Consider the following 12418-nt stretch of genomic DNA (forward strand, 5'->3'; position numbering starts at 1 on the left):
ATTCGAAGCCATCTTCGTTGAAACCAAGTTGCCTCGTTTTTGTCGGCCAAAGTGATACGAAGCCAGCCCAAGCGTTTGTCATCGAAACCAAGACCGTCTTCGTATCTCACCCAAGCGTGGTCGAGAGCAGTCTTGGTGTAGCTTAGGGAGAGTGAGATTGGCCAACAAGGACATGTAAATGATGAATACCATGAAATTAGCACTACGTACAAAATTTGGGGTGCAGGTGGCTAATATTAACGACATATAGAGCCATTTCAGCACAAATAACGGCTACCTGTAAGTTGCATATTCGTTAGAAGATCTTCTTCGGCGAACCCCTCGGTTTAAGCTGCGATTGACACGTATTTTTTCGGTTCTACGTATCCTGAACTGCTTTTGCGGACAGAAACTTTTTTTTTTTTTTTTTTATGTGTCCGACTCTGGGCATAGGCTTCACAGCCTGCTATCAAGGCCCAGCAGTCCTCCTACATACCATACACCTCTACTTGTCACCACTTCGGCGCTAACACCCACCGTCCATATTGAATACATGCTAGGGCTGTCTCATACAGGACTGGTGTATTGATATTAGCGGGGGTATTTTTACGACATGTCGGCGGGTCTTCTGGTAGATCAGTAAAGTCTGATTTAATGAAATTCAAATCCTTAAACTGTTCCCTGCCCCAGCCGAGATTCGAATCTGGGTCCGTTAGGACTGCAGGCCACCTCTCTACCGATTGAGCCACCGCAAGACACGCTTTGTATCCCAAGCTCCAGCTTGGACGATAAAAACACAGCTCAAGATTTTGGCCATGATACCCTGAAGGTTTCATGGTAATAGGTCAAGCTGTTCATGAGATACAATGGGAACACACACACACACACACACACACACACACAGGTGGGCAAAAACTTTATCTGGCTACCGATAACAAAACTAACCATCGAAACGCTGAGAGAAACATTCTTTGTGGCTTGAAACCGATTACATTCCCAGCCATGTCTTAATTATCATTTGATTACTTCCAGACTTATATGTCTGTTCATACTGCTAACATGAAGTCTTTTGGCTGCAAAATATTCATAGTACATACTGCTAACATGAAGTCTTTTGGCTGTAAAATATTTATAGGAATCAGCTGAAGATTGTATGCACACTCCTGCTCCAAGTTTTGTTGTCTTCCTGGAAACATCTGGCCCTGGATTCACAAACGGCTGCTCGGCGACAGTGCCGCACGACGTCGTACGGGAGTCAACGATCACCCCTCAAGGACGATTCACAAACGCTGTATTTGGCTCCCTTCCAAGTCTCTTCCGTAGCGAGTAGGGATTTTTCTGGGGAAAAGTTTCTCGACCAATCAGCAGGCACCGATCTATCACGTGACTGAATATTAACAGACCACACCCTCCCCAAGTCTCCTCCCTTCCCCCTCCTTCTCTCCCTCCCTCTCCCCACAAAACAAGTACATACTGTACACATATACGTACATATGCATTTACGCACGTAATTACGTACGTACTTAAGGACAAATGTATCCCAAGGCGGACTAAGGTATTTACGTACATATGAATATAAGTATTCACGAACGTACGTACGTACGTGAATACTTACATAAGTACGTACTTATGTACGTACGTCAACTCATGTAAGCACACACGTACGTACGTGAATACTAACGGAAGTACGTACGTGAATACTTAGGGAAGTAAGTACGTGAATACTTACGTATGTACAGTCGTGGCCATAAATAATCACCTATCGTCCGGTACCCCGTGCCTCAGGCTGGCTCCTTTATGCGCGGCAACTCACACTAGAGTAAGAGGGGCTGAGAGGGAGGGGCTTGAGAGACAGGGGAGAGTGGGTGGGGGGACGAGTGATGGTGCTGGGGTGGAGTGAGGGAGGGGTGGGAGGGAAGGTAGGAGAGGGAGAATGATATGCTAAGTGGTCACATTATATGTTTATTTTCTTTCACTCTGGGTATAATATAATGGTTAATGAATACGTTAGATAATTCAGCATTACAACTTGTATAGCGGAATCAGATAACAAGCTTTAGAGTGGTGATATCAAGGGCTGGCTCGTGAGAGAAATATACTGACGTGTCAGATCAAATATTAATCAGGAGCCAGATATTTGTGTTTATGCGTGTGTTTTGCCTTCGGACACAGAATGGACTCTGGATGGCTTTGACTTCCGTAATGTTTGTGTAAGTAAGGTCCTCTACCATTACATGTGGTTAATATTTGGAACTAAATATCATATGCAACCTCTGACATGTCCACAGTAAATACGATCATCGTCTCGGTATACACTCCCTCACCTCAGTCACCATCATGTAAACTATTTTATGGAATCTCTATATGAAAAGGTTGTTAAAAATAATTGTGCATAAAAGGTAAATAAATTTGATGTTTGTGCACATGGGGAGATATAATAACGATGTCTCTCATTATCTGTTAAAATGAAAATAAAACAAAATCCTACCCAAACTCAAAATATATATTTGTGTCAATGTTTACCGACATTGTTCAAGCCAGAGCAACCATTTGTTTGTTTGCTGATATTCGCCCACACTTGGTGGGACACGGGCAAACAGAGAGCCCGTCAGAGAAGCTGCAGAAAAAGAAGCTCTCAAGGAAAGCGTAGCGGGGACAGCAAACTGGCGAACGAGGGAAAGGTGGCAGAGGCAGGGGAAGGTGCGATGGTTGGTGGTGAGATCGGCTCTCTGATGATCGATGAGTCAGGGCGGGGCTTGACGGTGGATGGTGAGGCTGGCAGCACGATGGTCGAAAGAGGGCAGGGCGGGACTAGAGCCAGGTAGACAGCACGGCGCCGATGGAGGAAACGCCGACGAGCTCAGGTGGAAACGCCCCGACGCTGCCCTCAACCCCCTTGCCCCTGGTAGAAAGAACGAAAAAGACTCGCCCAGCTCTCCAGCAGCAGCAGGTGGAAGCACAGAGGGGAGGCCCGATCCTGGTCGTCACAGATGGCACAGTCTCGGTCCAGGTCGTGGCGGAGGGAGGGTCGTCGGCCTGAGTCTAGGGCGGAGTAGCCTCGACCTCCTGGTGGGCAGACCAGGGCACTCCCTCAGATAGGAACGACAGGCCCGTCCTTCCGCTGATACAGCTGCTGTGGAGAGTTGGTCCCACCGGGAGGTCTTGCCGCGACGAGAGATGGGCTGCGAGTGCAGAGCAACCACAAAAGCCTTAGTAAGTAGTCCAGCCTCCTGCCTCAAGAACCTCTTGCAGTCTTCGTGGCACAGAGGAAACAATGTTGTTGATTGTTTGCTTGTTTCGTCTGAACAGCTCCCTCTCGTCCTTGGTGTGCTGGAGGAGGCGGGCCCGTGTCCTCTCGATCTCTGGCTCTCACGCGTTGACAATCTGGGCCCACACAGTTTCGATGGGATTGAGATCAGGAGATCGAGCCAGCCAAGGCAAGAGCTCAATTTGTCCACCCCTCTCCTCGAACCAGTGCATGACCACTCTGGCTGCGTGGATAGGACAATTATTCTAGTATTGAAAGGGAAAGTAAGCGTGGATTAGGCAAACAAATTTAAGTAAGTGCAAATTAAGAAAATGTTAGATATAGTTTTACCAGTTTCACATCTGTGCAGATGGGGATCATCTCAAGATATATCTCAATACCTGCAAGAAAACAATTTTCTCTGGATTAGGGAGACACATCGCCCGGACGGTTGGAAGCATAACCTCTTCCAATTTTTCTAAATAAACTACAGAGCTAAACCTCCCCTCAGTATCAGTAAACTCGCCCAGGCAATTGAGGTTCACCCAACCCCAGACATTTACTGTTGTCCTCCCACTTCTTTCGTCGGTGGATATATTTTTGCGCTCATAACGAGTGCTGTTTGTGCGCCAGCAGTGGAGGGCTCCATGATTGGTGGATGAAAATGTCTTTTCATCGTTGAAGATAGTACGGGCCCAAATATCTAAGTCTTTCACTATATAGTTTTGTGCAAACTCAGGCCTCTCCCTCACATGCCTCTGTTCCAGATTTCCTTTAGTAGCTGGAACACGATGGTGAACGCCAGCATCGTGTAGACGGCGCCTGACCGTCCTGGCAGACACGTCCAGGTGGAGCTGTTCCCTCACAGCCACAGAGTTGGTGAAGGGGTTACGCTCGATGTTTGCAAGGATGCGAGCGTTGTTCTCTTCGCTCGTCAGTCTTGGTCTTCCTGGTCTAAAGTATGATGATAAATTAGAAAATAACTGAATAAACAAGAATGTTAAGTAAAAAGATATATCAAATACTTAAGGAAACAGTAAAATACACAAATAGAGAAAATCAGTCATTAGATTTCATAAAACATCATAAAGTTTTAGTTAAATTGGAAGATAAGCACTGTGCACTGTAGATAACAATAAACAAATGCACAAACATACTCGTATAAATGAATAAATATGTAAAACATACAAAATATATATGTAAATAAACAGCTTCAGGGAGAGATAAACAAAGAATAACAATATACTGTCTACCGTAAGTCTGATTCAATATGTCAAAAAGCAACGATATAATTTCGTGATATCTTACCGTCGCCGGTCTTCCAAATTGCCAGGCTCTTCCCAGCGGGGTATCCAGCGCTTAACTGTTTGCCTGGTCAACCCGAGGTCTCTCACAATATCGGCTATGCTGTGGCCGGCCTCATGCATACCAATAATGCGGCCTCGTAGCACCGCACGGTGTTGTCTGAACTCCATGCTGGTATAGGTCTGCATGGCCATCCTTCAACCCCAACACCCTCTCATCACCTCGGAACGATATTTTCGTCAGACAAATAACAGCTACTTATGCAAATTGGTGGACAAGGCAATAATGTGTTGTGCTGGAAACGTCTAGCTCCGCACTAATGTTTGATCTGTTACATCGGTATATTATTCTCACGAACCAGCCCTTGATATCACCACTATAAAGCTTGTTATCTGCCGCCTATATACAAGGTGTAATGCAGTATTATCTACTGTATATTAACACTTTTATATCATGCTCTGATTGAAAGACAAACAAATAATATGACCACCACCTCGCATTTCATTCTCCCTCTCCTACCTACCCTCCCACCCCTCCCTCACTCCACCCCAGCACCATCACTCGTCCCCCCACCCACTTTCCACTCTCTCTTAAGCCCCTCCCTCCCAGCCCCTCTTACTCTAGTGTGAGTTGCCGCGCATAAAGGAGCCAGCCTGAGGCGTGGAGTACCGGATGATAGATGATTACTTATGGCCACGACTGTACATACGTACGTGAATACTTAGGCAAGTGCGTACGTATGTACGTACTTCCGTAAGCACGTACATACGTGCGTACGTGAGTACGTACATGAATGCGTTAGTACGTACATAGGTGCGTACGTAAATACGTGCATAGGGGTGTACATAAGTACGTATACATGTACGTACGTAAGTACGTACGTGGGTGCATTCGTAGCATGTACATACGCTCATACATAAACATATGCGTACGTAATTACGTATGTCCATCCGTGCGTACTTAGGTACGTGAATACTTACGCAGGGACGTAAGTATGTACGTACTTCCGCAAGCACGTACATACGGGCGTACGTAAGTACGTACATAGGTAAGTACATGAATGCGTTGATACGTACATAGGTGCGTATGTAAATACGTGCATGGGCGTGTACGTAGGTACGTATACGGGTGCATAGGTAGGCACGTACATACGTAAACACATAAATACATGCGTGCGTAATTATGTACGTGGATGTGTACGTAAGTACGTACGTAGATCCAGACGTATGTACACAGGTGCGTATGTAAGTACGGTACGTACATAGGTACTTGTACATTCCCTTCATGTCGCACATTTCACAATTGTTTTGGTCGGGGGTCATGTAATCGATACAATGTGCCTCTATTTCCGAATCACGACCCTGTAAGGGTGGTCTGGAGAACTCTTAGGGAAAGGGAGACGCTACGACAAAAAGAGGCGGCAGACACAGCTTGTTCATGCCGGTGTAACGCCGAAAGGGAGCGGCGCGACCGGTAAGGGAGGCGCCAAGAGCGTGCGACCGTTTGTGTGTACTAGGGATTTCGGTCGGTGGCTTCGTCTTCTCATGATTTCAGCTTCATAAATTGCGCCTTTTTTATAATGTACAGTCTGTATATTCTCTACAGCATTTGCCATGTGAAACATTAATCTCTTTGATAACTAACAGATAAGCATTTCAAATTAAACATGCAGCAAGACTTCTAAAAATATGGGATGAATGTTAAGGGATCACTTGTCGTTTTATACATTCTAGTTACTGTTGTGCACTATTTTATTTAATAAAACATATATATATATATATATATATATATATATATATAGAGAGAGAGAGAGAGAGAGAGAGAGAGAGAGAGAGAGAGAGAGAGAGAGAGAGAGAGAGAGAGAGAAATGGTTTAATGTCCAGTGATTACAGTATTCAAGAATTATATGCTCTTCTTCATTAAATATCATGGAAGGAATTTTTAGATAATATATGGCTGTGCGAGTCGGGAGTAGTTGATCGATTTACTAATTAAATTACCCGGCGATTGCTGGGAACTCCTGAGTTTGTGCACTCACCCATTGCTTGGCTGTGGTTTATAGGTCTGCTTGACCAGACAAAGTAGTGTTAAACAACAGGAATAAGTGTTGTATGATGTACTGTAGTAGCCTTTTGCACTGGCTTTTACAGTTAGGTTAAGCCATTACCTCGATATGCCTTTGGCTCTATTAGCCTACATCGAATAAACGAGGGATTACTGTATTAGGACTAGGTCACTGTTGGGAAATGGTTACTTAGGTCTGCATTTTTTACCAGCTTTAATGTGCTCATATATTTTAAGTGACAGTAATGGGTAAACATGTAGAGTACGTATAATTTTATCAATACCAACAAATATATGCAATCACCGAAGCTCTTTTCTGACATGTGTAGTTCGTTTTTGCACCAAAATAAATTAATAATCAGATTCAGGTAAGATAAAGTTAGGCAAAGTTACCATACCTAAATGCGAATTGCTTGGTTAGGATCAAGAGCTCGAATTGGTTGGTTAAATCAAGCACTCGTATTTAAGCATAAGTGCATTGGTTTTAATACAAAATTAATAACAAAACAATGCAGATTATCTCAGGGATTCACGGAAAAGAAAAAAAAACTATCTTGAGTCGTCTTTCTGTCCCAAGAGCTTTTCTTATTTGTAAATAGCTGCAGACCTAAGGGGATGACCTGTATCATGAAGTACAAAAGATAGTTAATTAGATGGAAAAGACAGTGTAATGGAGATGTAGATGGGTGTAGGAAAGGCAGGGAACATAGGTTTGGGTGGAAGGGTTGTACAAAAGCATGAAAGGAGCACCTAAGCAAGCAGGGACTGTGACAAACAGGAGATAAGATTAATATTTACTGGTGGAGACCAACATCAAACATGTGAACAGTTTAGAGGAAAGCTAGAAGAAGAGAGCAGTAAGCAGTCTGAAAATGTATAAAACAACTGAATGAACCTAAGTTAGAGGTGGAAGGAAGGAATAATGAAGAACCAGCACCAACCTATAATATGGCTATATGGCTCTGCAGGAGGAGAGGGAAAATAAAAGCCAGAAGAAACGTGGAAATATCAGGAAGAAAGAGAGGCCAGAAGGCCAGGAGAGGACAGTAGGGAGAGAAAGACAGGAAACAAAAAGACCCCTTTAGTCGTTTCTTACGACAAGTAGGGATACTGGGGAAGGATTCTTTCCCCGCTCCCCAGGGGGTATGTAGAGGTGGAATGATTTCAAGAAAAAGCGGTAAGATTTCTCTGGCAGGCTGGGATAAAAAAAGGAATACTGTACCGAGTAACTTAAGAAATCACTGCATGCTGATTAAAGGGTAAGATAATAATCAAGAATGGTATTAGTATAATTCCTGTGCTAAACTGGAAATTTACTAGTAATAACTGAAACACGGATTGTCGCAATAGTATAGGGGAAAAAATATATATCCAGATATATAAAACCGAATGAACAGCTTTGATAGTACACACATCTAATAACCAATATTATCCAACATCGTCTGCAGGTCATGGCTGAATGGTAGGTGTAGAAAAAAACTGCTGCAAAAATGAAGGAGTGTTCCTGCATCCCCCACGTGTTGGTGCTGCAATGGATGTCACCATTCCACCAGCTTTATAAAGAAGCAAAGCAATCTTCATGCTAGAAATAATTCTGTAAAAACTATGTATTTACACATAGCAGTATAAATTTAGGAACATAGGATGTACTGCTGCCTGAGCAGAGGTGCACATAATTGAGATACACTGCTGTATAATTCCTGACTGGTGGGCTGGCAGGAAGCATACCATGGAAGTCGATGAAGAATGGAATAATGCATTCACTTTATTCGTATAAGCTTATATTTAAATACCTTAACAATTATTTCATCCAAAATAATGGTATGACGAGGTTAAATCTGAATTCAAGCTTACCCTATACAGTATACTGTTTCTTGTTCGTAAATCCATCCTCTTTAATTATGCGTTCTACCGCCAATATTTACCAATTCTTGCCTACATGTGCATAGTTCATACTCAAAAAAAAAAAAAAAAAAAAAAAATGAAATGGGTTAGCGATGTGTCTGGTTTATTAAACAGAATAAACATTACAAATTCATGCGCAGTTAGCGCTCATGCACAGTATTTTCGTCCAGTCTAGAGACTGTCCCCACATACAAACGCTTGAACTGGGTTTCGGCGAGGCTGACGGTCCAGAGTTTTTATAGCAAGGATTACTGACGCTCAGAAACGTCTGACGACTGAACGTCGTCGTGCGACCGCCTAAACTGATGGTGTTACAGTACGGCCCCCAAACGCGTTGCTTTTCATGGACTAAATGTAAGCAAACCGCCAGCACAGGCACACATTAAAGACTCCACAATATCTTTCTTATTTCATTTTGCGGAAGATACGTCGCAGAAGAAATTTGACTTAGAACTGTGCAACGAATTGTTTCACGTTATTTTTTAGGAATCTGGTGTTATGGTTTTGTAAACATTATCCAAGGGAACCTACTTCAGCCGCGTAAGGTTGTTAAAAGGATCCAAACGGCTTCACCCCAGTGATGTAATAAACTGTATTCTAGTATCTACCAGTCTACTTTACTTAGTTTCGGAGAGACTACTTGAATTGGAGAGGTTGGATTAAACCTTCAATAACCTTTTCTCTGCAAGAGATCTTCCCTAAGCAGACGAAAATTGTCTGAATGTAGCACAAACAATATATATAAAAAAATGGGTACCTTAGGTTTCAAGGGGTTAAAGATGTGTGGAAGAAATCTTGAGGAAACTTGGAAGCAATCTTGAAGTTTCAGTGATTTAATTCTGAAACACCGGTGACATATTATATAACATTATTCATGCTGCCAGTTGATTTTACTTATTCAGCTGAAGAATTAAAAAAGAGCTACCTCTAACCCTTTCAGCTATGACCCATCTAAGCAAAATATAATGGCAAAAGGATTTCATCCAGAGTAAAAAGTAATTTACATACTGGGATGTTGAAAAATGTAAACTTATTCTGGGAATTAGATAACAAAGGGAAAACAAAGAGTACTATACGGGGAGAGAAAATAAGATATTATTTATAAGTATTTTTGTGTATTCTTGGGTCATTCGATAAGGATATTAACAAGTAAGCTGGAATTTCATATTTGAATGTGATAATTTAAATATTTTGTTTTTGACTGGATTCTCTCTCTCTCTCTCTCTCTCTCTCTCTCTCTCTCTCTCTCTCTCTCTCTCTCTCTCCCTTGACTCTTGTGGTACAAGTTTTTGATCAGTTCTACAACATAATTATTATTCTGTCAGTACATATAATTCTAATTAGAAAGCATTATTACAACGTCCTTATTCGATTTCTCACTCATTATTTCAGCTTCTGGTATTCATTAGGAAATGTGGTTTTCTTATGTATATCTTGTATTTGATCAAGCTGTTTTGTGTACCATTTTACCCCTTCATTCTTACTATCACCAGATAATATTACATTTAACCACAGGGTTATGGTAATTATAGAGAGATAAAGTTGACCTTGCACATACTGTAGTGAAAATCCGGGATATGATTATAAAGAGTAGGTTGAGGGAAGAGACAACAATAGGGGAGTATCAGCTTGGTTTTATGTCGGGTGGAGGAACGACAAACGCAATTTTTGCACTGAGGCAGATGATGGAGAAGGGCAGAGAAATGCAGAGAAGGCTGCATCTGATATTCTTGACATGGAGAAGGCCTGTTACAGTGCCATGTCAGAAGGTCCATAGGTGAACGGGGGAGAAGGGTGTGCCGGAGAAGTATGCGAGGACTGTTCAGGTTTTGTAAAAGGGGGCGAAAACCCAAGTCTGAAGCAGTGTATGATTGATGGGCTAGTTTTTATTTAGAGCTGATTTACATCAAGGATCTTCTTTAAGCCCTTTCTCTGAATTATGATGTGCTGGCTTGTTGGGTAAGAGATCAGTCTTCGTGATGCATGCCCTTTGCTGATAACTTCGTGCTGTGAAAGACCAGAAGAAAGGAGGTGGAGAAAAATGAAGAATGACTATGGAAGACAAAGGACTGAAGGACAGTATAAAGAACATGGAATACCTGAGGTTTTACAAAGATCAGTATTCAGATATTACTTTGGAGCGAGATACGAGTATACTGACATTAATGGAGAAATTTAATATCTAATACTGACGGTGCTCAAGGACTGAGACTTGTATGCGAAAATAACCCAAGCAGTGGAGGCGTGATGGAGGAACTGTAGAAATGTACTGGAAGTGCTGCTTGATAGAGAATCAGTATGAGGCATATGGGTAAGGTTTATAAAAACAAAGGTGAGACCGGCATTGTTATACAGAGCTGAGACGTGGCGGAGATGAAAATGTTGAGACGATGTATCGGGTTGGGAAGTTGAACAGGATTAGAAACGAAGGAATCAGAGGCACAGTGATGATGAGTGAGGTATTCCACAGGGTGCAGGAAAGAAAGGCTACACGGTATGGGAGCTTGGTGACAAGTGATGGACATTTTATGAGGGAGAAGAGTAATGGAAATGGAGATACCAGAAAGGAGGAAGAGAGGCGGACCAAAGAGGAGGTGGATGAATTGTATGAAAAGAAGATTTGAGACAGAAGGTGCTGACGCGGTAGGAAGGGCAGAACCAGGCTGTATGACTAAAACTGGTCAAAAATATCAACCACACAATGAAGTCGGGAAAGATAAAAGGTAAAGCAGAAGTGGATGTGGAGAAATACAAACAATATATTATTTTCGCCAACTACAGACGAGTGACATGTGGAGGTGTATGGTGTCTAGGAGGACTACTATGCCTTGGGAACAGGCTAAGAAGCCTATGCCCAGAAGTCGGACACACACACAAAAAAAAATCAATATGCAGAGAAACACTACAATGTCAGGTCTTTCCTTTTGAGGGATAAGTAAAAATTTATGTTCAGGACACTTTCAAAGCATTTTACTTACTATAGAGAAAAATTGTGTATTGGAGGGATAACGATGAAAAAGACGTCATCGTAATGAAGGAGTAGCGGAGACAACATAATCAGTACGAGATGTCTTACTTAAGCTGCAGAAAATCATTACCACTCAGGATGGACTATTAGATTATAACTATATCTATATCTATCTATCTATATCGATAGATAGATGGACATAGTTATGTACTCGTGTATATATATATATATATATATATATATATATATATATATATATATATATATATATATATATATATATATATATATATATATATATATATATATATATGTATATCTATCTATCTATCTATCTATCTATCTATATATATATATATATATATATATATATATATATATATATATATATATATATATATATTGCCAGACGCCATAACCCCGTAAGGGGTGGCCATTTGACTATGAGTTATTTGTTTTACGGGGAGGGGCACTAACACTCCACCAACCCACTTGTTGACATGTAGGGAGCACGTGTGGTTTGGTTATATGGTTAACACCCAGCGTTGTAAATAGTTTTTTGGCTTACATGAAACCATTTGGCTTGTAACTCATTGTAAAGCCACCTGTAAAGGAAAGAATGGCTATAAGAAGTGGCAGGAAAGATGGGAAAAATAAGAAGAGAGGAGGGCAGGCATGGAAATAGAATGATAAAGGCTAAGGAAGAAGTAGGCAGCACTACAGCCAAGTGAGTGGATGATGGTCGCCATCACCTACCACAATATATATATATATATATATATATATATATATATGTATATATATATATATATATATATATATATGTATATGTGTGTGTGTGTGTATGTGTGTGTGTGTGTAATGTTACATGTTTTAGGGTCGGCTTCCCGTCCCTAGAACGCCTAGTGTGTAGCTGGGTTCTCATTCTAGAGCGGAACTTAGACAAGTAG

General features: G+C 41.7%; 1 protein-coding gene across 1 annotated transcript; it reads right to left on the minus strand.

Annotated features, from left to right (window-relative positions):
- Window positions 1-3021: 3021 nt before the first annotated feature.
- Window positions 3022-4725, minus strand: LOC145391429 (uncharacterized). The gene is made up of 3 exons (XM_080266042.1): window positions 4535-4725; window positions 3804-4180; window positions 3022-3161 (listed from the first exon to the last, which is right to left on the minus strand). Exons 1-3 carry the CDS (start codon window positions 4723-4725, stop codon window positions 3022-3024), a joined length of 708 nt encoding a protein of 235 aa, XP_080122168.1.
- Between the last annotated feature and the right edge of the window lie 7693 nt (window positions 4726-12418).

Source organism: Coenobita brevimanus, chromosome 18, assembly GCF_032717465.1.
Source record: "Coenobita brevimanus isolate Jiangsu-jjx chromosome 18, ASM3271746v2, whole genome shotgun sequence".
Lineage (NCBI taxonomy): Eukaryota > Metazoa > Arthropoda > Malacostraca > Decapoda > Coenobitidae > Coenobita > Coenobita brevimanus.

Coding starts and splice junctions, on each gene's coding strand:
- LOC145391429 (XM_080266042.1), bottom strand. CDS start 4,725: ATGGCCATGCAGACCTATACCAGCATGGAGTTCAGACAACACCGTGCG. Junction 4,181..4,534: donor AATTTGGAAGACCGGCGACG/GTAAGATATCAC, acceptor ATCATACTTTAG/ACCAGGAAGACCAAGACTGA. Junction 3,162..3,803: donor TATATCCACCGACGAAAGAA/GTGGGAGGACAA, acceptor CTGCACTCGCAG/CCCATCTCTCGTCGCGGCAA.